At 38.1% G+C, this 27,576-nt stretch overlaps 1 protein-coding gene across 3 annotated transcripts in view; it reads right to left on the bottom strand.

The window, feature by feature from the left end:
* The window catches only part of LOC100876289 (uncharacterized), a 305,268-nt gene that overhangs the window by 209,942 nt on the left and 67,750 nt on the right, over positions 1-27,576 (bottom strand). For all 3 annotated transcript variants that reach the window (XM_076531903.1, XM_076531902.1, XM_076531904.1), the window contains exon 2: positions 14,427-16,334. In XM_076531903.1, coding sequence (XP_076388018.1) covers positions 14,427-15,998 — 1,572 coding nt within the window. In that variant the 5' untranslated portion in view covers positions 15,999-16,334. The remainder of the gene's footprint in view (positions 1-14,426; positions 16,335-27,576) is intronic.

The raw sequence follows: 27,576 nt of genomic DNA, 5'->3' as shown, positions 1-27,576 counted from the left end.
GTACAAATTATTGGATATTCTTGTGCAAATATAATAACTGACACACCATTTTGAAATTATATAAAAGACTCTCAATTTTCATATAATTTACAATATAATTTGTTATGTCATGTTATAAGATAAAAATAAAAAAGTAACATTTTTATTATTTTCAAGTACAAATATTTTATTTTAAATTTTATTGTATACTACCCCCTGTAATTTACCCCATGGTTATCTTCAAGAATATAATTTATTACAATTTATTACAAAACTTGAACAATCTTCAAGGATTTTAAATATTTCTACAAAATTTAATTGTAATGCAATATTCATGAAATTAACTGGTTTTGAAATTTTTTAAAAGCACTCTGTGTTATCCTGTGCAGTTTCAGGTTTCGAAAAAATAAATTATTTGGTGGTGTCATCTTATCGGTTCGAGATGCAAACTGCGGACCGTGCTGGTAATGCAGAAATCTGTGGGTCGATATAACAGCGATACGACAGAAATCTACTGCACCTGCAGTTGCGAAAAGAAAGTAGATAAAGTCAATAACTCCTTGCATCTCCCAAATCACTAATTTCTAATCGTCAATATTTTTTTAATAATCAATTCTTATGATACAAAGTGTATGGAACATGTACAACATTCGAATATTTCCAAAAATTGTATGCAGAAAGAATATAAAGGTAATTTGGATATTTGGAGAAAACTTCACAAAAAGATTGTTTTTAAATAATTTAGAAAAATATTTTTATTGACGTTCATATTGGATATTGATTAGGTAAAAAATTGTTACATATACTAACTCATTTTGCACTTTTTATTTTTACATTTGCATTTATTGTAAATGTACTTAACTGTAATTGTAAATAACTACAATTTTGTAGATAGATGTAAGTATTTGTAATTACATCTGTTACAGTACATTATTATTATATCATAATTGCACATATAATTATCATACTAATTCAATTTGTTTTCAACTTAAAAAAAAATTTGTTGGAACTTTAATTAATAAATGTGGTTTCATGAAACTTTAAATAAATAACCAATGGAGCTTCATCCATGAAACTCTCCCAATCAAACATTAAACAACCACTCAACAAGTCCGTCTAAATATATTAATAAAAACACCGTATAAATTTTAATTATTAAAAATTTAAAACATCCTCAAATATTCAAAACATGCTCATCATTAACCTGTTCCAGGAGTCAATTTCCCTCAACCGCCATTAAACACATAATCTCCCATAATTTATCTTAATATTTAATAGCTAGTATCTCTGTCCGCCTAACCCAAATAGGGCGTTAATATCACCGCGATAATCTACCCTTACCCTCAGATCTTTCTACATTTTCGACCCTTCCCCACGTGCCAGGATAACGATCACAGATCGCAATCTCCAAAGAAATTCCTAGAACGATAGAAGAAAGAAAAGAATGTATCTAGAGCGGACGAGACATTAATAATACGCCTAATAGGATTTCCAAGTCAAAGCACAATTTTCGCGGCGACTTGAAACGAGTTCCGAAGCAGAGTATCGCAGGACTGGTAGGACCTCTTCGACGCTAAACTCGTTCTTATTCTTTCTTTTCTCTTTTTATGGATCGACCGTCTAACAAGGATGATGCCGGTTCTGCGGTTTAACAAGTGGAACTTTGGCTAGTCTCATTTATCAGATGATTAACGCACTGACCGCAATTTTAAAAAAGTCTTAAAAGGATATTTTCCTTGCGTGGTTTGACGACCGACTGCTCGTACGAGCGTGCAAATTTCGCTTCGTCCACACGAAAGTCTGACTTTCTTCCATATTGATCCTACAAATATTTTTTTGCTTTCATCCAATTTTTATAATTTAATTTTTACGAGCAATTTCTAATTACTGCTTGTTGAACTGCTTTCTTTCGATCAGAAAGGAGTGAAACAATTAACATTCTTTTCTTATTAATTGAAACATGTACGTTTTTAATACACTTTGTAGGTTTATATAGATTTATGTACAGGTTTATTTAGAATTATTATGTGTAGGATTAGAGAGATATTAATTTTATACATTTATACATTTTATTATTTATTTTACACATTTAAACATTTTATTGTTTATTTTATACATTTATATAGATTTATGTATAGGTTTATTTAGAATTATTATGTGTAGGATTAGAAAGATATTAATTTTATACATTTGAACATTTTATTATTTATTTTATACATTTAAACATTCTATTGTTTATTTTATACATTTATATAGATTTATGTATAGGTTTATTTAGAATTATTATGTGTAGGATTAGAGAGATATTAATTTTATACATTTGAACATTTTATTATTTATTTTATACATTTAAACATTCTATTGTTTATTTTATAGATTTATATAGATTTATGTACAGGTTTATTTAGAATTATTATGTGTAGGATTAGAGAGATATTAATTTTATACATTTATACAGTTTATTATTTATTTTATACATTTAAACATTTTATTGTTTATTTTATACATTTATATAGATTTATGTATAGGTTTATTTAGAATTATTATGTGTAGGATTAGAGAGATATTAATTTTATACATTTATACATTTTATTATTTATTTTACACATTTAAACATTTTATTGTTTATTTTATACATTTATATAGATTTATGTATAGGTTTATTTAGAATTATTATGTGTAGGATTAGAGAGATATTAATGTTATACATTTATACATTTTATTATTTATTTTATACATTTAAACGTTTTATTGTTTATTTTATACATTTATATAGATTTATATATAGGTTTATTTAGAATTATTATGTGTAGGATTAGAAAGATATTAATTTTATACATTTATACATTTTATTATTTATTTTATACATTTAAACATTTTATTGTTTATTTTATACATTTATATAGATTTATGTATAGGTTTATTTAGAATTATTATGTGTAGGATTAGAGAGATATTAATTATAAAATTATTATAAGTTTATGTAAAATATCGTAGAATTGTCTATGATATGAAGGCAGAGGTATGACAAAATGGCGCATGTAATTGTTACGAAGTATTTAAGAGGATTATTCAAGTACAGTATATTCGACCATGATATTAATGTTAATTACATCGAAGCAAAATGTGCATGTTAAAACTTTATGTTTGTTTAATGAATCTACGTTATGTTAATGTGCATCAATTACCAGAATTAATATTTAGTTCTTATTCAGCAAATATAACTTTACATATGAATTGTATTATTTACTGAATACTTCAAAGTGGGTGGTTTTTATAAATAACTCTACTTCTACCATTTCATAAAATAAAAAGCCCTCTTGTCTAACCATAATCGATACAAAATGAAACTGAATATATTCAACAGTCAAATAATACATGCTTCCAATTATAATACTCCTCTTAGTCTTCTGATGTCATAATCGTTATTTAGCGACACTTTATGTCATCAAATTATGTCATACTTCGAACGTGTCGAAACACATTTGATATGCAAGAACCTAACAAAGGCAAGTTTTTCGACTGCGGCACATTTAATATCGATCAAACTTTCTATCCATTGAACACCTTCACGGTGCAATACGCATGATTATTCTTCGTTTCATAGCCGGTTTCGTTAATTTCGTGAAAATAATTGAAACCTTGCGAGCGAGCGTATGAGTCAGTTTCAAGTTTCTCGCGGGAAGAATATAACCACGTGCTCGAGATCCGGTTTGAGTAAAATTAAATTCGCGGTTAAGCACCATCTGTCCGGGCAGGGAAAAAAATGTATGGTCCACGCAATCGAAATTTATTGCTCTCTTATGGAGAGTCCACATCCCCCACTTTCTGTTTGCGAAAGCGTAAATTATGTTGCACGTTAACGGTGATGCGATTGCGTTGATAATTTTGAATAATATTTCGGAACCCGGGCACATGCAACATTTGTAACATGCTTGTAATTACGTGTGTACGCGTGAAATTATCTGATGGGGTGTCTCGTTATATGGCCGTGGATGAAGAGCGGTATAACATTCTTGGAAGTGATGGTATAGGAAGAGGTGGGGTTCTAGAATGTGAAATTTTAGTAACTTGTAAATCTAAGAAGATCTAAATTTTTACAATTTGTGAGTTTGACAATTTTTTAAATTTTAAGCTTGAAAATTTGGAACTTTGGAAAATAGCAAAATTTGGGAATTGGCCATTTGAGAAGTAGGCAATTTGGGGGTTAGAGAATTTGAGGACTAGGCAATTTGGGGGTTAGAGAATTTGAGGACTAGGGAATTTTGGAACTAGGTAATGGGATACTAGGGAATTATGGAACTAGAGAATTTTGGAATTAGGGAATGGGGGAACTAAGGAATTAGGGAACTGGGAAATTTGGGACCTAGGGAACTTTGGAACTAGGTAATGGGATACTGGGGAATTTTGGAATTAGAGAATGGGAGAACTAGAGAATTTTGGAATTAGGGAATGGGGGAACTAAGGAATTAGGGAACTGGGGAATTTGGGACCTAGGGAACTTTGGAACTAGGTAATGGGATACTGGGGAATTTTGGAATTAGAGAATGGGAGAACTAGAGAATTTTGGAATTAGGGAACTGGGGAATTTGGGATCTAGGGAACTTTGGAAATAGGTAATGGGATACTAGGGAATTTTGGAACTAGAGAATTTTGGAATTAGGGAATGGGGGAACTAAGGAATTAGGGAACTGGGGAATTTGGGATCTAGGGAACTTTGGAACTAGGGAATGGGGAACTAGAGAATTTTGGAACTAGAAAGTTTTGGAACTTGGGAATTTGGAACTAGGGAATTTCGGCACTAGGGAATTTGGGAACTGGGGAATTTGGGATCTAGGAAATTTTGGAACTAGGGAATGGGGAAATAGAGAATTTTGGAACTAGAAAGTTTTGGAACTTGGGAATTTGGAACTAGAGAATTTCGGCACTAGGGAATTTGGGGAACTTGAGAATTAGGAACTAGGGAATTTGGGAACTAGGGAATTTGGGAACTAGAGAATTTGGGAACTAGAGAATTTGGGAACTAGGGAATTTTGGAACTAGGGAATTTAGGAACTAAGGAATTTGGGAAATAGCGACTTTTGGAACTACGAAATTTGGGAATTTGAAATTTCAAAATACCTAAATTTGAATATTCCCAAATTCCTAAACGCTAAACTTAAAAAGTGCCTAAACTTGAATACCAAAAATCAAGAATTCCTCCAAAATCCTAAACATCATCGAACCGCCCATAATCAGGAAGAGCGATCAAACCTAAAGGGTCATCGAACGAGTCGAATTTAAAGGAAGTTTAAGTAGACGCGAGGCAAATGAAGAAGAAAAAAAAAGAGGAAGAGAAGATAAAAAGAAGGGTAAAGCGGAGAATGAGAGGCACAAAGGCAACTTTCCGGCCAGCAGGCCTTTAAGATGGAAAACGTGGTACGTCGTGCAGGAGCATAGAATGGGCAGCGATGGCTCAAATGGTCCGTATTTCAATAATGATAAATCACCCTGGTTCGACGCAACGACAGACACGGCCGGTTTGAAGATCTCACCGTGAGATATCACCGTCAGGGGTCTATCTTGTGCCTTCTATCTTATACGGTCCTGTCTCCTTCGTTGCCCTACAGGACGTTTCAAAACCCGAGCCGTGAACGAATCCCTTTCAGTAGCGTCCTCGGGTACGCATTTCCTTCGACCTGCGTCTATCAAATCTCCTATCTCGATTCATTCTATCTAATCTCTCTTGACGCGACGTTTTAAGGCTAACGCACACCTTTCGTAATATTCGAACGCTTCGAGGTGTAAGAATCGATGTTGCTTCGCTACTTTTCAATTTCGGGTCCCTTGTCATCGATTGGACATATTTTTAGTCAGGTGTGGTCTCATACAAATTTTTAATCATTTTTCAAACTTTAATTATATTTGATATTAACTGAACATGTTTGCAAAGCATCAGAATTAGATCATATTAATTTATGGTATAAGATAATCGTATGAGCTGATACGTATACCTTGATGTGATTTGATTAAATCTTGCAGTGACTGGCATCAAATATATACATAAAATTAACTCAAGGTAATATCAAGTTTTCTGAATATTTGTATAAGTGGTGTTAATATGCAACACCCGAATGTTTTAAATGAGGGTAATTATTTGAAGTAATACTTCATTATATTTTGAATAAAATTAACTCAAGATAATAATCAAGTTTTCTGAATATTTGTATAAGTGATGTTAATATGAAACACCCGAATGTTTTGAATAAGGGTATTCATTTGAAGTAATAATTCAGAATATTTGGAATAAAAAAGGCACCCTTAGCACGTGCAGTAAGGTCTTTATTTGTCGAGCACAGGAATGATCCCTAATAATTTTGCAGGCTCGGCCATCCATTGGCTGAATGTCCTACGTGGACCCATAGGCCGTGTTCGCGGCTAGGGTGTACGGCCAAGAAATCACCGGCGAGATAACTGCTACATGAAGATATTGTGTTTTGATGTATGCGCGGGTGGCGGAGGATTATTCAGACGGCGAACGAACGCGAGTAGGTACATCCTGAGAAGGCTGAAAGCAACGAATACAGGATGCGGGATCGATGAAAAGGACGCATCCCCCCGGCTGACTGGCAATAAAGTTCTCCTCGTGTACCGTGGGAAATTTTTCTACGAAGAGGATCCCCGTTACTGTCTCGACGCGTTGCTAGAATAATCCGCGTGATGGATGAAACATCGGCGCCGAGTATTCGCGAGAAATTCAATTCCAAATCAATCCCCAAGCGACAATCACGCACCACGATCTCTCCTCCTGTACCGCTAGCAAGACCCTACTTCAGGTGTAACGTTTGGATACTCGGTTTAATTCCTCTTCGATAACTGCTTCGGATAATTTATTGTCGTGTTTGGTTACATGTGATATTGCCTGTTATCGAATTTATTCCGAGACTTCAACGATGGTGAGATATGTAATTTTAACTGAATTGAATGCCCTTGAAAAGTGGACGATTTCTAAGATTCAGAACGTTGGATCATACTCTACGTTGGATCAACATAGATTTTGATCAGAAATCTCGTTAACAAATTTATTATACTCGTTAATGAATCAGAACAGAATGACTGAAACTTTGTAGGAAGACAGAATTGCTAAATATTATCAACTCTGTCATATATCAAAATCATTTTCTGTTATTGTCAATTCACAATCAATTTGAGTTAAAGTAAAACTTCTGATGCAGTCACTGGTTCAAAAAGACTGTTACTATGAATCAGGACAGAATGACTGAACCTTTGTAGGAAGACAGAATTACTAAATATTATCAATTCTGTCATTTATCAATATCATTTTCTGTTATTGTCAATTCACAATCAATTTGAGTTACAGTAAAACTTCGGGTGCAGTCACTGGTTCAAAAAGACTGTTAATATGAATCAGGACAGAATGACTGAACCTTTGTAGGAAGACAGAATTGCTAAATATTATCAACTCTGTCATATATCAATATCATTTTCTGTTATTGTCAATTCACAATCAATTTGAGTTACAGTAAAACTTCGGGTGCAGTCACTGGTTCAAAAAGACTGTTACTATGAATCAGGACAGAATGACTGAACCTTTGTAGGAAGACAGAATTGCTAAATATTATCAATTGTGTCATTTATCAATATCATTTTCTGTTATCATCAACACACAATCAATTTGAGTTAAAGTTTTCTGGTGACTGATTCACGAAGACTGCTGCGTAACGTAAAAAGATATTACTAAGTTTACTGTAAAATGATTAAAAAATGACGATGAAGGATACTCGAAAGGACGTCCGTAGACTGAGAAGTGTGAAATGTCCAATTTGGGTTACACTACCTGAATAACTTGGAGATTTCAAGAGATTCTGATGCAATGTTCACAAAAACTGGTATCTGATATTGGACAAAACATGTGGCTGTATACTATAAAATTAATGAGAAGTGATGACGAAGGATAATTGAGTGAACATTTGTGCGAGAAGACTGAGAACTGTAAAATGTCCGATTTAGGCTAACTGAATAACTTGAGATTTGAGGAATTCCTGATTGCAATGTTAGAGAAGACTGGTATTAAATCTTCGACAAAGAATGCTGTCAAGTTCATGTTGTTGGAAATTATGATAAATTGTGGTTGGAGGTTTGCGAGAAAAATTGTGATTTGGATGTGATTAACCTGACATGTTGGACTACTTAAATATCTTCCATATGAATGAATTAATGTATATATTGTATAAGTATCAAGTCAAATTTGTGTTAAGTTAAATTTTCATTTAAACAATGCAATATACTGACAAAAATATCAAGTTGAAAAAATATGAACAGTCAACTTTTCTCTGGCAGCTCTAAGTACTTTCACATTTGAATGTGACCGAAAGTCTTACATTTTGGTGACTCACGAAACGTGTTCGCCACGTTATTTACCGGATGAAACCTCACGAAAATCTAAATGGATACCAAACAGCGAGGATATGCGTTTCGAGCGTCAAAAATATCCATAATTGTATCGCGAGCGGATGCTTAAAGACGAGTAAACGCGTAGCAGATGAAACACAAGGGAGAAACGTTTGTGGAAAACGTGTTCTGGCAGGGTGTTCGCGGACACGAGCTTTCCACGATCGTTTGCCCGTTTATTTTTGATCGTGCATTAAAATAACGCCTTTCGGTTTTACATCTGGCGAATGTTTTTGATGCTCGCGACTGCCGCATACCTGACGCGTTCTTTTCACTCGCGCGACCATCCTCGACGAGCTTTTGCGCGTCATCGTGAGGTTGCACCGGCACAGCCCGCTCGTCAAATGTTGCTTGTCGTGTCTCGACCCATCGCGAATAAAAACCTCGGACCAGAAAGGATAAATTTCGTATTTCCTTTTTTTCTCTCGTTACCGGACTCGCGGACGTCCTCGTCGATATTGGCGTCGAATAAAAATCCGCAACGAGAAATCGACGATAATGCATCGCCGGAACCATCGACCAAAACGAACCGATCATCTTTATTTTTTATTCCGTCGGAGATTTAAGAGCAACACAACGAGCCACATTGTGCGGCGAACAGAGAAAAATACTGCTCGAGAATAACTCGAGATAATTGGATATTTTTAAGTCGTACTGTTTGCGGCTTAAGGTCAATGCAAATCGCGAACAGGGGTGAGATAAAGAAGAGGTGAAGGACGGGAGGCGTTTGTTCTATTTAGATTTCGATATTCGAGTCGTGTGGAGCTGCATTTCTTTTGGGGATGCAGGGTCAATAACTGCTGACTCGAATATTTTTTGTCGTCCATGTTGGAGAACAATATTTTATGTAAAGCTTGCATGGTAAACAAGGGATCGTATGACATTTATGATTTCTTTCTAGATGACATCCCTTCAGAATTCTGAATGTCACACGTCAGCAAAATATATATTATAATTCAACTTCCACTTAGATTTCGAAATTCGAATCATGTTAAGTTTTATGTAGCTGCATTTGTTTAGGGATAGAACAGAAAATCAACGATGGACAATATGTAAGTCAAACAATGACTTAAGTATTTTTGACGTCATCCATGTTGGGGAACAATATTTTATATAAAGCTTGCATAGTAAACAAGAGACCATCGTATGACATTTATGACCTCTTTCTGCATGACATCCCTTAAAAGTTCTGAATGTCATACATCAATAAAATATCGTACAATATAATTGCATATGTTTATGCTTTTGATACATCCAGGTCCAGGTTCATGTGAATAAATCATACAATCTATGCACAGCATATGGACTAATTGATTTGTGTTTACTTTGCAAACGTTAATAAATCACAAATGTATAAACATCTAGTTTAATCATAACATGTAATAGTATCTATGTTGTTAATATTGATGGACAAACCTTGTATGTATAATATTTGCTGACAATATATGTAGCCAATTCCGATTTGATATTCGACGAAATTTAACGAAAAATAATTTTATCTTACATTAGTAAATATTTTACAAAATATTATTTAGCAAAATTTGTCTCTGTTTTTGTAATAATATACCAATGAAGTACAGAAAAACATGATGATATTTTTAACGAAATTTCAAGGTGTATTTCTCATTTTCCCAGCAAAAACTTGATTAAGTATAATCTTGACTGATACTAGAAGTTTCAAGCTTCTAAATGACCTCCTGAGAGTAAGATTGACGTAAGTTGGAAAATTAGATTACTTCCCGTTCTCTGTATCAAATTCGAGCTCGCTTCGAGCTACTTTCTCAAAATGAGACTAAAATTGATTTATACTGTACATTCTCTACAACTATACCATCTAAAGTTCGTACCAATTCATCTTATTTCACAAATAAGCCTCTATGTTCAAACTTCTTGTACAATTTCAATGAATTTTAATAAATCATTCTACAGGAAGGAAGCGGTAGAGACGAATTTAGTTGCCAACCTAATAATTCCCATTCAGAACGTAAATTCTATTACAGCATAATTATTAGCGTGACGAATTAAATCGGTCAAAATAATTATCAAATGATAATCGTTCAAGTTATAAGAATTTCATATTACAGATTTACTGTTGTACTATAATATATTCTTTCAGCAAGCAATTCTTCAAGTTTAAGAATTTTACAAATTTTTAAGATCAGAAATTTTCAAAGTTATGTTTCTCAAACTCCCTAGTTCCCAAATTCTCTAGTTCTCAATTTGTCTAAATCCCAAATTCCCTAGATTCTAAATTCCCTAGTTCAAAAATTCCCTAATCTCCAAATTCCTTAGATCCAAAATTCCCTAGTTCCAAATTTCCTAGTTCCAAATTCCTTACATCCAAAATTCCCTAGTTCCAAATTTCTTAGTTCCCAAATTCTCTAGCCCCCCAATTCTCTAGTTCGTAAATTCCCTAGATCCAAATTTCCTAGGTCCAAAATACCCTAGTTCAAAATTTCTTAGTTCCCAAATTTTCTGGCCCCCCCAATTCTCTAGTTCTTAAATTCCCTAGATCCAAATTTCCTAGTTCCAAAATTCCCTAGTTCCAAATTTCTTAGCCCCCCAATTCTCTAGTTCTTACATTCCCTAGATCCAAATTTCCTAATTCCAAAATTCCCTAGTTCCAAATTTCTTAGTTCCTAAATTCTCTAGCCCCCCAATTCTCTAGTTCTTAAATTCCCTAGTTCCAAATTTCTTAGTTCCTAAATTCTCTAGCCCCCCAATTCTCTAGTTCTTAAATTCCCTGGATCCAAAATTCCCTAGTTCCAAATTTCTTAGTTACCAAATTCCCTAATCCCCAAATTCACTAGTTCCCAAATTCCCTAGTTCCAAATCCCCTAATCCCAAATTTCCTAAATCCAAAATTCTCCAATTCCAAATTTTCTAGTCCCCAAATTTCCTAGTTCCAAAACTCCCTAGTCCGCCAATCCTCAAATGTCCAAATTCCCTAGCGCTAACTTCATCCGCACCAATATTTCATAATACGTAATTACCACGATTAACGTATAGAAGCAATTACAAATTATCTCCACAGTAGCTAAGGTATTCGAATAAGAAAAATTGGAGTCTGTAGCGCGTATTCGAAGCATGTCGCGTAGTTCGAGAAACCTGAAATCCCGCGAATTTAACGCCACATTCTTCGGCTGGGAATAAAAAGAAACACGGTGCTAGTAATTTGCCGTGGTAGACGTTGAATTAGCCGCAGCAGCAGTCTATGCGGCTCTCGACAGACCGGTGGACGTGGTTGTCTGAACCGGATGCGTAGGTTACGCGTCCCTGACCTAGGACGTCTTGATATTATAGAGAGAAAAAAAAACGAGGAATCAACGATACGGTTGATGAACGATCGCGAAAGAACGACGAGGGTAAACGTTCCAAGTTACGCGTCGCTAAAATCCTGACAACAAAGGACGGACTGAGACAAACGAGTACAATGGCCATAAAACGTTGCGCCTCCTTTCATTAACGCGGTTTACTGCCGCAATCAAATTGGCAATGTAAGACACGACACGCTTTAATGAAAATTAATAACGCATTGATTGCTACGACGGAGCTGTTGGAACTTCTATTAGATAGCAGTTTTTAGTCGGGATTTTCAGTTTTTTGTTGACTTTGTTATTTCAGGGATAAATCGGAGGTTGCGGATGGGGATATTGAAGTTGGCTATTTTTTCATTTTTAAATTGGCAAGTTTTAGATTCTTCGATTTTCTACTTTTAGGAATTTCAAGTTTAAATCTGCAAGTTTACAAATACTGGTATTTTTTCATTTCTAAATATCAAAATCCTTAAATTTCTAAATTTTTCCTAGATTTCAAATACCATAGATAACGTGCAATTAACTGCAACATGTTTAGAACGAATTTTTGTTTGTTTTATACGTTTCTGTTTAATTAAACTTAATCCACGTTGCGGGTCACGTGTACTCACCAGAGCAATTAACGCGTTACCCCGTTAACTAGATCGTGCACTGACACGCATCCCTGATAATCTTATAGATTTTATATTTTTAACTCTTCTGTTGCGTAAATTGCACAGTATTATACAAAAGTCTTATTTAGCGATATTTTGTGTGGTTTAATTATCTATTGCAATCTTTACTATTATATTTTGGCAAGAATTTTATTGCACATCTTTAAAACTTTTTAATAATTTACCTTCTCTATTTGTATTTATTCCTTGGTTTAATTCTATGACTTTGACAATGATTGAACGTTCATGAATCACTATTGAATGAGTAAAGTTACTGAAATTTGAAGCTGCATATAAAATCTTGAAATTTTGTTCACCAACACCCGTGTCCAAAACTTTTGAACGTTACTGTACATATGCACCATCCATAATCGATAATTAACCCTTTCGATGCAATGGGCACCTAAAGGCGCCTAGTAATTGGCACATTCAGCGGAAAGTCATCAAACAAGCGTAACAACCATAATATTACAAGTCTGATAAGAACATATTTTGACATGTCAATTAAAAGTGAGTGATCTTAAAACCTTGCACGCTCAAAAATTTTTATCCTTAAAAACCAAAAAACTCAAAAGTTGACAATTTTAAATATTTCTATGAAAACATAGCTTTAATTTAATGTGAAAGTAAAAAAATATAATAAAAATATTGCAAAAATCTTTTTTGTTCTAAATTAAAATTTGTAACATCCACGATATTATTTTCCTTTCGAAAGTTAACGAAAGTACCACAAAAATGGAAGCATCATGCAACGATTAACATCACCAAGGATTATCATCAGCAGTTACGACAAACTTTCTAAACATCATGGTGGACGTCATTTTTCCTTCGATCTCCCTTTCAACCTGTTCTAGACCTCGAAGCACGTGATCGCGGGTCTTCGTTCACCCCGTTAGCCGTATCACGAATGTTTGAATTAGGTTGCCGCCCCTGACCCCTTATTTCGCTGATCGTGCGGTTGTATCGAACGCGAAAGCCCGTTATTCTTGGGACGCGGTGGGGTAGAGGGTACCGAAGGAAGTCGTATTTCTATCCTTCCAGCATCTACTCTATTATTAGTAACCGCTGCAACGCTGCTGGACGATTCAACTGGATTTCTGGTCGATTTTAAACGGCTGCTGTATCCTTGTGGCCGACAGCAACCTCCATTGCGGATTTTCGACACGTACTCGTGCGGTAGCGCAATTTTTAACCCCCTCGCGGCAACCAGTTACCGAACTTTTACGCGATCGTAAATCGAGCCTTCGTTTGTCAAAATGATTAACCCTTGGTGTTAATGCAATGTTACATGCGATACTTCGAAAACCTTCGTTCCGAATTTCTATCACGTACGAGAGCGCAATTTTTACCCCTGCATTCGAACTTATGCGATTGTAAATGAATCTTCGTTTACCAAAATTAACCCTTGGAGAGTCGATGTTAATACAACATTACTGTGATACTTCGTAAGAAAATAATTAATACACTTTGACATTTGAAATTTATCATAACTGCATGAAAAGAATATTCAGAACATCTTTCGTGTTAGACATTTTGTCATATGAACGCAATTTGTGGCTGCACATTCGTCACCGGCGACGATCAACGACTCCAAAGAACAATGTTGGCACCACCGGTCAAAACGTCCCGCAACGATATTTTTGTCGTCGTGCCGCGACACGCCGCGATATTTCAAGCCGGGTTCGTTGTCTGAAACGTTCCAAGCTGTTTACGCGTGTAAATCTTCGACGAGACGCGATTTAAATCATTGATCGATCACGTATTTGAAAGAGATTTTAAGTTTCCGCGTTTTTACGAGAAACGACTATCAATCATCGTTAGATCTTTTTATTACGAATTTTATAAATCGATTTGCAAATATTTGCAGAAAAATCCGCAAGCAAAAATAACGCATAAAAGGGGATGAGTCTTGACAGATACGAGCGGCGGTTAAAATTCGACGAAATCCCATATGAGGGCAAAAGAACCGCGGCAAAGTACGGCAAACGTATCCCCCTCGGTTATATTCCTCTCCCCGAGGACTTACCTCTTCAACGAAAGATCTCTGCTGCATAATGGTGCAGCACATTTTGCACTGGCACACGTCCTTCTCTTTGAAATTCTCACCCCTTTCCCTGTCCCGGGTGGTGACCTGAGGAGGCGGCGGTGGAACCGGTGGCGGAAGCGGACTGGTCGCAACCTCGAGGCTATCGGAGCTGGAGTTGTGACGTCGGGGCGGTGTTATGTTAGTGACGTTCCCCTGCGAGATCTGTTTCACCTCGGCAGATCTGCCGTGATCGTTATTGCCAGACTTGGAGTGCGACGGCGACAAATAAACGTTCAGCATGCATTTGTTCGGCTGCGGTTGTGGCCGCAGGAAATCATCCAGAAGATAAAAGCTTTGAGCTCTGCTGGATCTGGTAGAAGTGTTCCGTGTTTCGCTTCCGGTCTGATCAGTTTTGCAGAAGCTCTCCCTGTTCGTTCTGCCTCGGCAATCCTCCTCGAACTGATGTCTGTTCAGATGTCTCTCGTCGATGTCTCTCTCGGTCGACTCCGTAGCGTTGTTGTCTTGGTACAGCCTACGGCTGACCTTCGATCTACCCGAGGTCTGACCGAATTCCCCGTTTTCTCTGTATATGTCCCGGCTGACTCTGGACACGCGAGCCGAATAGGACGTGGGCTGCTGGTAACGCGTCGACTTGCAACTCGAGCCACGCGGATCCTCCCGGAAGTGCTCGCCCTCGATCATCGACACGCTCATGTTATGGGACAGCGAGTGCTGAACAGCGTGCGAACCGGTGCCCGTGGGAGCCCTTAGCAGAGCGCCGAGAGATCGCCACTTCCTGTCCTGTTGCCCGGTCGAGTTCGAGCAGACGGACGACCTGGTCCACTTCCTCTCGTTGCCCGGCGACGTCAAGGCGCCGTTGCCTACCGACCACTTCCGATCGTTCGTGGGCGAAGTCACCGACGGCCATTTACGTTCGTTCGACGGGGACGCCATCGAGGTGCTCGACCACTTTCGCTCGGACGAGGAGCCGACGGCCGCGGTGGTCGTCGCGAGTGCTCGATCGGACGACCCGTTCAACTGATCCTCTCGCTGTCTGGCTTTCCACCAGGAGGACGTCGACGTGAACAGAATCAACGCTCCTCTCAAAGGGTTCTGGTGTTTCGAGGTGCCCACTTTCGGCGAGTGGTCGCGGTCCTTCATCTTCAGGGAGCATTCTCTGTAATTGGTGTCGCACTCGCGGTCGCTGAACGCGGACGCGTCGCGATCCCACAGGGCGTTCTTCTGGGCAGCCACCTCCTCCTCGTAGTACAAGGTGGCGTTCGTGCTGCGCAAACGCGGTCTAATCTTCACGAAACCGTAGTCGTTGCTGTCCTGAATGGACTCCAACGCCTCGATGCGGTGCTGAACGTTACCGGTCGAGTGTTGCAGCAGGGATGCTTGACCGGAAGAGTATTGGTGATGGCTTCCGCTTAGCTGCAGGCTCGGCTGCTGCAGCAGGGTCGAGGTCCTCGCCCTGTGCCCCTCGCTCGCTGTGCCCCGCTGCAGACAAGAGAAGCTCGCCGAATGTCGCAGGCTCGAGGGTGGATTTCCCGGTTGACTCACTCCCAACATCTTTCCTGTCTTTGATATACGGTTCAGTCTTTGATCTCGAAAGGCGGACAAACGGTTCTACGGCGATCGGTACGAAAACGACTATCGAAGGACGGCTCACGGACGGAATATTACGTTGGTCTCTAGCTCGTCATCACGATGGCAGTGGTCTTGATCGATGCTTCGGTCGATAACGAACGATTACAGATTCCCCTCCGGACGGTGAGCTTGTTCGTGGACGCGATTCGTGCTCTCGTGCACATCCTCTTGATACGATTCTCGTGACAGGACAACCCTGTTCGCTACATCCTCGATCTCGATGCCTTTCGTACCGTACGTCGACGGTTCGTACGAAATCTGGAACAGAAAGTAGGAACAGGATAGGGACTAGCAACTTAAAAGAAAAACGGCTACAACAAATCGAAGCGGCGAAGCAACGGCCGTGAAATAATGAAATGATTAGAGACGATGATGAACGGAGAATGAGTGGGCTACGATGCGGTCTTGCGACGATGAAATATGAACGTACGACTTCGTGACTCGCCAACGTTCCTACGGAGGAAGGGGAGAATGAAAAAGAGCGGACAGAGGGAGTCGAGGTGATTTGCTGGAGATCGGTGAAGGATGAAGGTCGTTTTGTGGCCGGTGCCTCGGGACAGACACCGGGATGTCTACTGAAATACTCTTCGAAAATTCGATTTCCTTTTACCGTACGACGTACGACCTTTGAGAGATTCTTTTCTACGATGCATTCAAGAATTCTGACGGTTTCGGGATGTTTAAACAATCTCTAACCGACCGTATAATCTCGAGATTGAGATTCTCGTGCACTTGAAGGTGATGTAAGACTGTTCAATATATTTGGAAATTTCAAGACTTCTAAAACTTCGAATTTTTCCTTTAAAATTCACCCCAGCAAAGTTACATAAAAATCATAGTCACCAAACATCTAGCATCAAATATTCCTTTCACAAACATATACAAATTTTCGAAGAGTCTTAAAAATGCATACGAAATGTAATGAGACATATGCGAATACGGATGACAAGTTTCATGAAGAGTTCACAGCGACATGCTCTTTCCAACAAAAGATATTTGCGGCTGCATTAAAAAAGAAGCACAGGAGAACGTAAAATAATGATACGGGTAACAGGAACGAAAATCAGGTGCTACTGGCTTCAAATATTAATCTGTACACATAATTACTTCCTAATTAGCGAACTTTCGACCGCAATTAACGCTAAGGATTCAGCAAACGATTAAAGGTCCGGTCTCATTTGAAAACGGTGCAACTTGAACAAGCACGTTTATAAAACCGAGGAAACGTTCTCGAAACTTTTCTGGTGGAGCTTTTTTTTATTATCTAGTTTGCACAAACATTCGGTGGGGGGAAACGTAGCGCGGTCGTCGGAGTTTCTCGTTGTCGAATCGGTGCGGCACTCGAACGCATCTTGAGTGCTAATTAAAATTCTACATGGGTCTGTATTAATCTACGGTTCACGTATAGACACACGCAAAATATGTTGTTTAGTGTCGTTTGGATTGCCTTGACTGCAGGTATGATTATCGATTATCGATACCCTCTGATATTCGAACGGTATATCGGCAATATTGTTCAGATATCGTTGTTGCGAACGGAAGTTGGAAGTCTGAGGATTTGGGGATTTTAGAGAATTGTGAAACTAGGGATTTGATGATTTGGGGATTTGGAGTTTTAGGGATTTGGGATTTGGAGATTTAGAGTTTTGGGGATTTGGGATCTAGGAATTTGGGATCTAGAAATTTGGGGACCTAGGGATTTGGGGATCTAGGGATTTTGGGATTTAGGGATTTGGGATTTAGGGATTTGGGATTTAGGGATTTGGGATCTAGGGATTTGGGTACCTAGGGATTTGGGTACCTAGGGATTTGGAGACCTAGGGATTTGGGGATCTAGGGATTTGGGGACCTAGGGATTTTGGGGTCTAGATATTTTGGGAACTAGGGATTTGGGGATCTAGGGATTTAGGATCTAGGGATTTGAAATTTAGGGACTTGGGATCTAGGGATTTGGGGACCTAGGGATTTGGGGATCTAGGGATTTTGGAATCTGGGGGTTTGGGATTTAGAGATTTGGGGTCTAGGGATTTCTCGATTTAGGGATTTGGGGATCTAGGGACTTTGGGATTTCGGAATTTGTGGATCTAGGGATTTGGGATTTAGGGATTTTTGGATTTAAGGATTTTTGGATTTAGGGATTTGGGATTTCGAAATTTGTGAATCTAGGGATTTGGGCTCTAGGGACTTGGGAATCTAGGGATTTGGAAATCTAAGGACTTTAGAATTTATAAATCATTAAAATTTAGGGATTCAAAAGTTTGAGTAACTAACATTCAATGAGTAATTAAAAATTCATTGAATCAAAGATTCGGAAATATAGAAATTTAAAACTGAAAAATTTTGTTGCACTTCAAAATTTGAAAATTTAAAAACTGTAAGATTTTCACTATAATTTTATTCGAGGTTCTAAGAATTACTTACAGTTTCAACCACCATTCGTCCAGAACGATACCTAGTCAATATACCGATCGATAATATATGTACATTATCGAAATCTTAGAATATCGATAGTCAGATCTGTAAACTGAAGTGGACAGAACGCATACGACAAACGAACAACGACTGTACCTGTTTCTCGTTCGGATGAACACGAAACGACGCGATGATTTACATCATCCGTAGTAGCTTTCCCTTCGACGACACAATTTCCTATCGCTCGTTAAAACTGAAACAGTCGATCGTCGTTACGCGTGCAATCAGCTTTTCGAAATTGTTTTCATTACGGGAGGTTCGTGTCCCGTGTAACACGCGCTGCCAGCAAAACCGCTGCCTGAGATACACGGATTTCAATTTGCGATAGAAGTCCGTCTATCTGCATCTGATTTATTAATATCGAACGATACTACAACGAATAGCCAGTTAACCCACTTTATTATAACGCCGAGTCATGTTGCTGATAACACCTGAATGATCATTCATCACTCTAACTCTGTTAGCACGCTGACTTTTATTTTTCATATTTTCACGTTATAAAATGAATTTAATCAATTTTGCGGGCAATAAATTCCATATACATTACTGAAAACTTTTGGTGATCTAACACTTAGTATGACGTTCAAGATTTCTGTTATTGGTAATGATTTTGTTAGGGCATTGATTATTGTACAATATAAGTGATAAATATTTGTTCACCCAAAATTCGGTAGAAATTTTTGTGAATGTTGGATTGAGTGCTGAATTATAAAGAGACTTCAATAATGGATATAAAATTCGTTAACACGCATTAAATTAAATTATAAGAGTTAACATAGTGATTGAAGATCATACGATCACATTTGCGTTGAAACTATTTTATAGTGGACGAACAATACCGAGTGAGAGTTCCTCGGATCGCGTATAAGGCGATCGACGCTCATATGCATAAGTCACGCATCCGTTTCTCAAAAAAGCAACTCATTCCTTTTCCAAATGCAATTATTCTGTATAAGGCTTCAAACAGAAGCGTTTCGGCTCACCCTTAGATTTGAGTACCAAAAAAGTGTAAGCTTATTCTGAAAATTACTTTTTCCAAACTTATGGGTTCCAAATTTGATAATTATGATGTCTCAATTTTATATTTTTCATATCCAATGCCCTGAATTCTTAAATTCCTAAATTCTCAAATTTACAATTTTAGAAATTTCCAAATACCCAAATTTCCATATTTCCAAATTCCAAATTCTACAAATCTCAAATTCCCCAAATCCCAATCTCCCCAAATCCCAAATTCCCCAAATCCCAAATTTCCCAAATCCCAAATTCCCCAAATCCCAATCTCCCCAAATCCCAAATTCCCCAAATCCCAAATTTCCCAAATTCCAATCTCCCCAAATCCCAAATTCCCCAAATCCCAATCTCCCCAAATACCAAATTCCCCAAATCCCAAATTTCCCAAATTCCAATCTCCCCAAATCCCAAATTTCCCAAATTCCAATCTCCCCAAATCCCGAATTCCCCAAATCCCAATCTCCCCAAATCTCAAATCCCAAATTCCCCAAATCCCAAATTCTCCAAATCCCAAATTCCCCAAATTCTCCAAATCCCAAATTCCCCAAATCCCAAATTCATCAAATCCCAAATTCATCAAATCCCAAATTCATCAAATCCCAAATTTCCCAAATCCCAAATTCCCCAAATCCCAAATTCCCCAAATCCCAAATTCCCCAAATCCCAAATTCCCCAAATCCTAAATTCCCCAAATCCCAAATTCCCCAAATCCCAAATTCCCCAAATCCCAAATTCCCCAAATCCCAAATTCCCCAAATCCCAAATTTCCCAAATCCCAAATTCCCCAAATCCCAAATTCCCCAAATCCCAAATTCCCCAAATCCCAAATATCCCAAATTCCAATCTCCCCAAATTCCAAATCCCCAGTCCCCCAAATCCCAAATCCCCAAATCCCTAAATCCCCAAAATCCCTAAAACCCCTAAAATCCCTAAAATCCCTAAAATCCCCAAAATCTCCAAAATCCCCAAATTCATAATTAACAACAATTTTTCTTTATCCACGCACAACCACGCGCCTAATTTTTTTTCATTCTCTCCCTCTGTTTTTTGTCGAATTCGTGGAATAATTTTTTTCTCTGGCATTTCCTTTAAAACGGTATTTGTTTCACGGGACGCGGAACGTTCGACGCGTAACAGGCTGGCTGGCTCTGTTTTTCGCGCTTTCATGCACTGAATGCTATACGGCTCTGCGGTTTCCAGGATGATCCGCATCGCGCCGCTGAAAAAATTCGGTCAAGTCGTCGGATTAATTAAACGCCGCTTTGCGTTTCGCCAGGTACAACTCTCGACGAGAGAACGCGGATTTTCGAGGAGGACGACCAAGAGAAAGAGAGATCGAGCCGACGCGAGACCGAGACCGATGTCTTTTCCATTTAAACGACGCTGGTTAATGACTGCATTAGAATTGCAAGCGGTCTCGAGCGTACCGGAGACGTCGAAATTAAGCCACGGAAACTCCGGCATTTTGCCTCGTGCCACGAGACTAGACAATCAAAAATTATGCTTTCTTACCAACTTTCTTGTCGACGCGCACTTTACTTGCGCTTTTCACCCTCTCATCCTGCAGTTTTAACCTACGACAACTATTTGCATAACCGAGTGCACACTTCGCACTTTGGTTTTCTTGGAAACAGTACGCTGTTTATTTTTCACTCTTTAGAACGGAGTTTATGATTTTTCAGTTCTCAGGTTTTAATATTTTTTTATTTCAAGAATAAATTTTTTATGGTTTAAATGTGCATTTCTGAACTTCTATATTGATAGCTTATCAAATATCAAAACACTTTTATAAATTTCTATGTTCTTAAAATTGAAAATGTAGTAAGCTGATAATTTGAAAATTTAATATTTCAAAGTGTAGACACTTTCAAATTACCAACTTGTTTTCAGCATCAAACACCAAATTTCTAAATTCAAAAGTTTCCAAAGTACCAAACTTCTGTACCTCGACTAATTTATGTGCCATTGTAGAAAATATACAAATTTTATACACAAAGAAATTAAAAAATGAGAAAATTGTAAGAGCGAGATTTTATGAAAGAACATCGATGACTGAAATGTATAGTATCGAACTCTCAGCTATTATTAGATGTACAAAAGTATAGTGAATTCTCGAAAGATTTGTTGTCCGGTCCCAATAGGCGTCATTGTGCAGTTGCAACAGAGGATCGGTTTCGCAATAATGCAGTGAACTTTTATACGCACGAACGGCCTTGCCTTTTTACATTAGCATTGCCGTTGATGTGTGGGTGTCACTTACTTTCGTGCCTTGAAAAACCTTTCACTGTTTTGCACCTACATAGACGAACGTTAGACAGCCGCGTTCCGTTGCCATAAAGTCAGAGAAATCTTGGGAACCGTGTAACTCGTTCCGTCTAACCAATTCTATGGCTAATTCCATTTCACTACGAAATATGGAACACCTTTTGCAACGGTACTCTTTCAACCTTCATTCGAATCACTCTTCATTACACGCGAGGTGTATATTTCGTATATTTGTTACATTTTGTACTTTGTAATTTTGTACATTTTTTAGGTTTCAAATTTTTATATTTTTGGTTAGGTTAGGTTTTAATGTTTGCAAGGTTTGGGTTTGAAATTTGGAAGATTGTGTATTTTTGATTGGTTGATATGGAAAGATGGATAGTTGACTATTTGAACATTTGACAGCTTCATAATTTAATGATTTGATGATTTCACTGATTGACTTATTGATTGATTGATTGATTGACACTTTGACAATTTGACTATTTAACAATTGAATGATGTGATGATTGGACCTTTTGATGACTTGATGATTCGACAATTTAATAATTCAATAATTTAACGATCTGACAGTCTAAGCACTTGAAAATTAAAAAATTTAGGAATTTAATTATTTGAATCCTTAAAATGTCTAAATCTCTATAACAGACTTCCAGCTATGTAACTCTCGAAATTTCCAAATTTCCTCCATTAAAAAATTTGACATCCCAAATCCCCAAATATAAAAATCCAAAAATTTCAAAATTTGTGAACCCACGAAAGAAAAACTTCACAATTGCTAAAATTAAAAAATATGCAAATGGCATCTTTCCGAAAGCGCTAACCGGTTGCATCGATGCACCAAGCAATCGAATTTAGCCGTGAAAGTAAGAGGAAATAAATTGGGTGGTGTAATCCCGTTGCGCGAGAACCAGCATCGTTCGGCCGTGCATTTTCCTGAACCGCGTGTTCACGTAACTTCGTCGCCTTTCAAAATTAATCGGTCCCTCGCAGCCGAAGGAAGAGCTTTCAAATTTCTTTCGTAACGAGTCTTGAGCAAGCGAAGGAGAAGCGGACAGAGGCGCCGAAGCGTGCGCGTATCGCCGCGTGTAATTAGTCACGGCTTGGGATTCAGACCAATTACGTTAACCGGGTTGACCAGGGATGTATCCGGAGCACGAATGTTACGTACACTGATCGGTATCTCTCTTTCGAATTTTACAATTTTCTGTTCCGTTTTTACTTCTTCGTTCGTATACAAATTAACCCTTCATCATGAATATCGTGCATGCAATACCGTACTTGCTTAAATACAACGCTAATAAATTACATCCCTGAAATCTGCTGCCATTTACACAATTTTCAATTACTGTTATTCGTTCAATTTTCGATATCAAAGGATACAATATTCTTTGGATTTTAAGTAAAAGCTTGAAGTAAAAACTCTGAAGTGATTCTTTCAATTTAGTAATTAAACAAGAGGAAACTTTCGATAATAGTTAAAATTGGTATTTCAACGAAAGAAACCTGATGAAGCCACTTTTTAGTCTATAACACGTCTAGCATCAAGTGCATTAATTATTCGTGAAAGCTCAACGAAATATTACATCTTTCAAGCGAACGACAGGATTTTCCCCATAATCAATGGACTAACTAACCTTCCAGGTAGTTAACATCGCGTGACTTCGAATGTTTGTCCCAACGAGAGACATCCCTGGCTATAGATTTCTCGCGGACGACAATCCTCTAATTTCGTTCTGTGAACGTTTCCGCGTGTTCGGAACGCGCGATCATCGCGTTACACCCCGAAGACGATCGTCCGTTACCGCTTCCCGCACTACTTCTCTTCATTGTTCCTAATTACCTCGGAATACTGGCGACCAATTATCGTTTGCTCGCAAGTTCCGAGTCGAAGTTGTATGTTCGATGGTTAATGCACGAGATCTTTGCAAGGTACGACTTAGTTTGTGTAATGTTGCCGCTTCTTAATAGTCGAGGAAGATGTTTAAATTAGGATTATAAATGACGTTGTACACGGGATTCTGTTCAGTATGCGGGTAATAAAGACATTTATAATCGTGGCGGAAACGGTACACTTCCGTTATATTGCCACGGTGGAAAATTATAGGAGAGAGTCTGAATTTTGTAATATAGGAGGAGGTCTTTCTATACAGAGCATAAAATATGGGAGTAACTTTGGTAACGCGTGGTGATATAGCGAGTGGCGATATAATGCGAGGCAATATAGTACGTGGTTATACAACGCGCTGTAATACAATGCGTGTGTATCACAGTATATGAGAATTTCAATGCGTGGAAATATAGCGAGTGGCGATATAGCAAGTGGCGATATAGCAAGTGGCGATATAATGCGAGGCAATATAGTACGTGGTTATACAACGTGCTATAATACAATGCGTATCTATCACAGTATATGAGAATTTCAATGCATGGAAATATAGCAAGTGGCGATATAATGCGAGGCAATATAGTACGTGGTTATACAACGCGCTGTAATACAATGCGTATCTATCACAGTATATGAGAATTTCAATGCGTGGAAATATAGCGAGTGGCGATATAGCAAGTGGCGATATAGCAAGTGGCGATATAATACGTGGTTATACAACGCGCTGTAATACAATGCGCATCTATCACAGTATATGAGAATTTCAATGCGTAGAAATATAGCGAGTGGCGATATAATGCGAGGCAATATAGTACATAGTTATACAACGCTCTGTAATACAATGCGTATCTATCACAGTATATGAGAATTTCATTGCGTGGAAATATAGCGAGTGGCGATACAGCAAGTGGCGATATAATGCAAGGCAATATAGTACGTGGTTATACAACGCGCTGTAATACAATGCGTATCTATCACAGTATATGAGAATTTCAATGCGTGGAAATATAGCGAGTGGCGACATAGCAAGTGGCGATATAATGCGAGGCAATATAGTACGTGGTTATACAACGCGCTGTAATATAATGCGTATCTATCACAGTATATGAGAATTTCAATGCGTGGGAATATAGCGAGTGGCGATATAATGCGAGGCAATATAACGCGTGGTAATGTAACGTATGGTAATACAACGCATATCTATCGCAGTATATGGATTTTTGAATGTGTGATATAACGAGTGGTAACATAATGCGTTACAATATAATGCGAGATAATACAATGCACATCAATTGCAACATTACAATGCATCGTCATATAATGTGTAACCCATGGCAATTTTCTAAAGTGGCGTAATGTCCTAGAACCGCCTCAATGTAAATCGAAACCCGTTCACCTATCAATATAAACGCCGATAATATAATAAAAATCTGCAGCACTTTTCACTATAAAATACGCGACCCAATTATACGTCCCATTTCCTAGAACCCTTCCAACATCTTTACGCAGAAACGTACATCAACGAACACGATCATTAAAGATGCAAAAATAGTTAGAAGACACGTGCGTTAACAAAGAATCCAGCTGTCCGAGTCTCTCGAAACGATAATAAGGATAAAAGACGAGACATACGCGATCGTATCCACGATAGATCACACTAAGGATAGATAATGGCTCACGGAATTTGCCATTGTCTTCGCTGTCTTCTGTATCATCTAAGCCCTGTTCGAATACGAAGCGAACATCCGAAGAGATCGAATGTTATTATCCTAGTTCTCATTAATTCGCCCGTATGAAAAACGAGCCGATCATCGCGCAAAGAACAATGCTATAATAACAGTGTGGGAAAGGTCCTGAAGCTGGGACACACCGATGATGAGTCGTCGAACACGTTTCATCCGAACAACGTGGGTAGAGCACCATGGCAAACGGCTAATTACATGCACGAAGCGAGGTGAAACTTTTAATCCTGAAATTACAACAACACCTGATTCTGGGAGTCTATTTCGATTTACGTGTGAACCACGTGTACCTTGATTTGCACTTTTAGAATTTAGAGTCGACAATCCGTGGGTGTAGATAGTTAGCATTCTTATTGAAATCGCTGAAAATAGTATAGTAGCGTTAGCACATTGATTGCTGCAACGATAATGGTCGTAGGTATTCATTAAACGGTGTGTTGTAATTGTAATCAATTACAATATCGTTTCTAAAAACTTATAGAATGTTTCTTAATGACCGTCCTGGATATTTGAAATTTCTGAACTATTCTTCACGATCTCAGGACATTCCCAGCAAAATTTTCGCATTCTTAAAATTCTAGAGTTAAATTTAGAAATCTGAGAGGTTGCCATTAATCCCATCACCGTTCTATGGATATCACAGGATAGCAATCTCCCAAGCAAATCGAATATTCCATAAATTATTTAAAAGCACACGAAGGATAATTCGATTCCGTTTTCCGCTCTGCATGATTGACTCGTTAGAACGAAGAAAAGCTCGTCCGATCGCGTAATTTTCGAGTCTCGAGGCAATCGAAAGGATTAACGCAATTACACACTCGAGTCCAACGTATACTTAGACCGTCCAATTTGTCGTGCATTCTTAATTAATGAATAGGTGGATATCCCTCTATCCGATCTGTATTTTACACGTGTAATTGCAGATCGGCGGTGTTCGCAATTTACTCGTCGCCTTCTCTGTATCGATCGAACCGGCCGTCAGTGAGTGTCGCTTTTAAGGTTCGACACCCCCGGAGGACACGCGCTGGGTGCAATAACATAATTACGCTGTAATTACGGGAATCGACGGCGAATGTTTTTCATTTCGTGTATTACTCGGCAACGCTCTTCCTAATGGATTTTCGCCGCGGAAGGTGCTTTGACCCCGGCCCACCACCTACGCTACCCCTTTTTCCATCCCTTTCGCGGCAACCACAGCCGCAACTAGGCGGAAAGGTGGGGTAAACGTCCCCGACAAAAGAAGAAAATAATTGCTGCTCGTGAAATCGATACCGGGACTAGCCTCCTATGCACGTGTACATCACGTGCTACGATTCGTTGGCTGGAGCTACGATTCCGCTATCCCAGGAACAGACTGATCGAAGATAAAACTGGACTTTTGTAGACGAGCCGCGGACGAGAATGCCCGTTTCGGATATTGGATTGGGGATAGAAGAATCTCTTTCGAGGGCTCGGATGGCTTCACCGATCGAACCAATCGCATCGAGTTTCCAACTATCGCAATCTTATACATGTTCTACAGTGTACAATAAAATAAATAAACTTTCACAATTTTATCTGATATGAAAAAGTTACCTCTTGTTTCTTTTATGGACAATTGGAATATAGATTACTAGTTTCAACCTCTACAAAATTTATTAATAATCTGAGTAAAATATTGACGATGTTTAAACGCTTCAAATGTGGCGCCAATTTCAAAAAGCCGCTATTAGTAAAGTACCACGGAATTCAATTTAATCAATACAGTAACTCACTTGTACTATTCAATGATAATTCTACGATAATTTTATCATTCAATGTTGATCTTTAAACATTATTTATTTTTTTTTTAAATGTATATTCTGATAAAGTACACAAGATTAATATAACAACTTGCACGTGTCTCTGTCAAGATCGTAAAAGAGTATAAAAATCGTGTATTTCTATAGAAATGATAGTACAGCGTGAAGTGAAAGTTCCCGCACCTGCAATATAACGAAAGTGATTGAACGAACATTTTAAAATATCCCGCCATAAGCGGCCTCTAATATTACCCTCCATGATCGATATCCATGTGAAGCATTATACCGTAATACAGCGCATATAACCGATCGTTAACCGAAAATTCGTGGTTGTAACC

The sequence above is a fragment of the Megachile rotundata genome, chromosome 5 (assembly GCF_050947335.1).
Source record: "Megachile rotundata isolate GNS110a chromosome 5, iyMegRotu1, whole genome shotgun sequence".
NCBI lineage: Eukaryota > Metazoa > Arthropoda > Insecta > Hymenoptera > Megachilidae > Megachile > Megachile rotundata.
The sequence above is the reverse complement of the archived record's forward strand: the minus strand, read 5'-3'. Positions and strand labels throughout refer to the sequence as shown.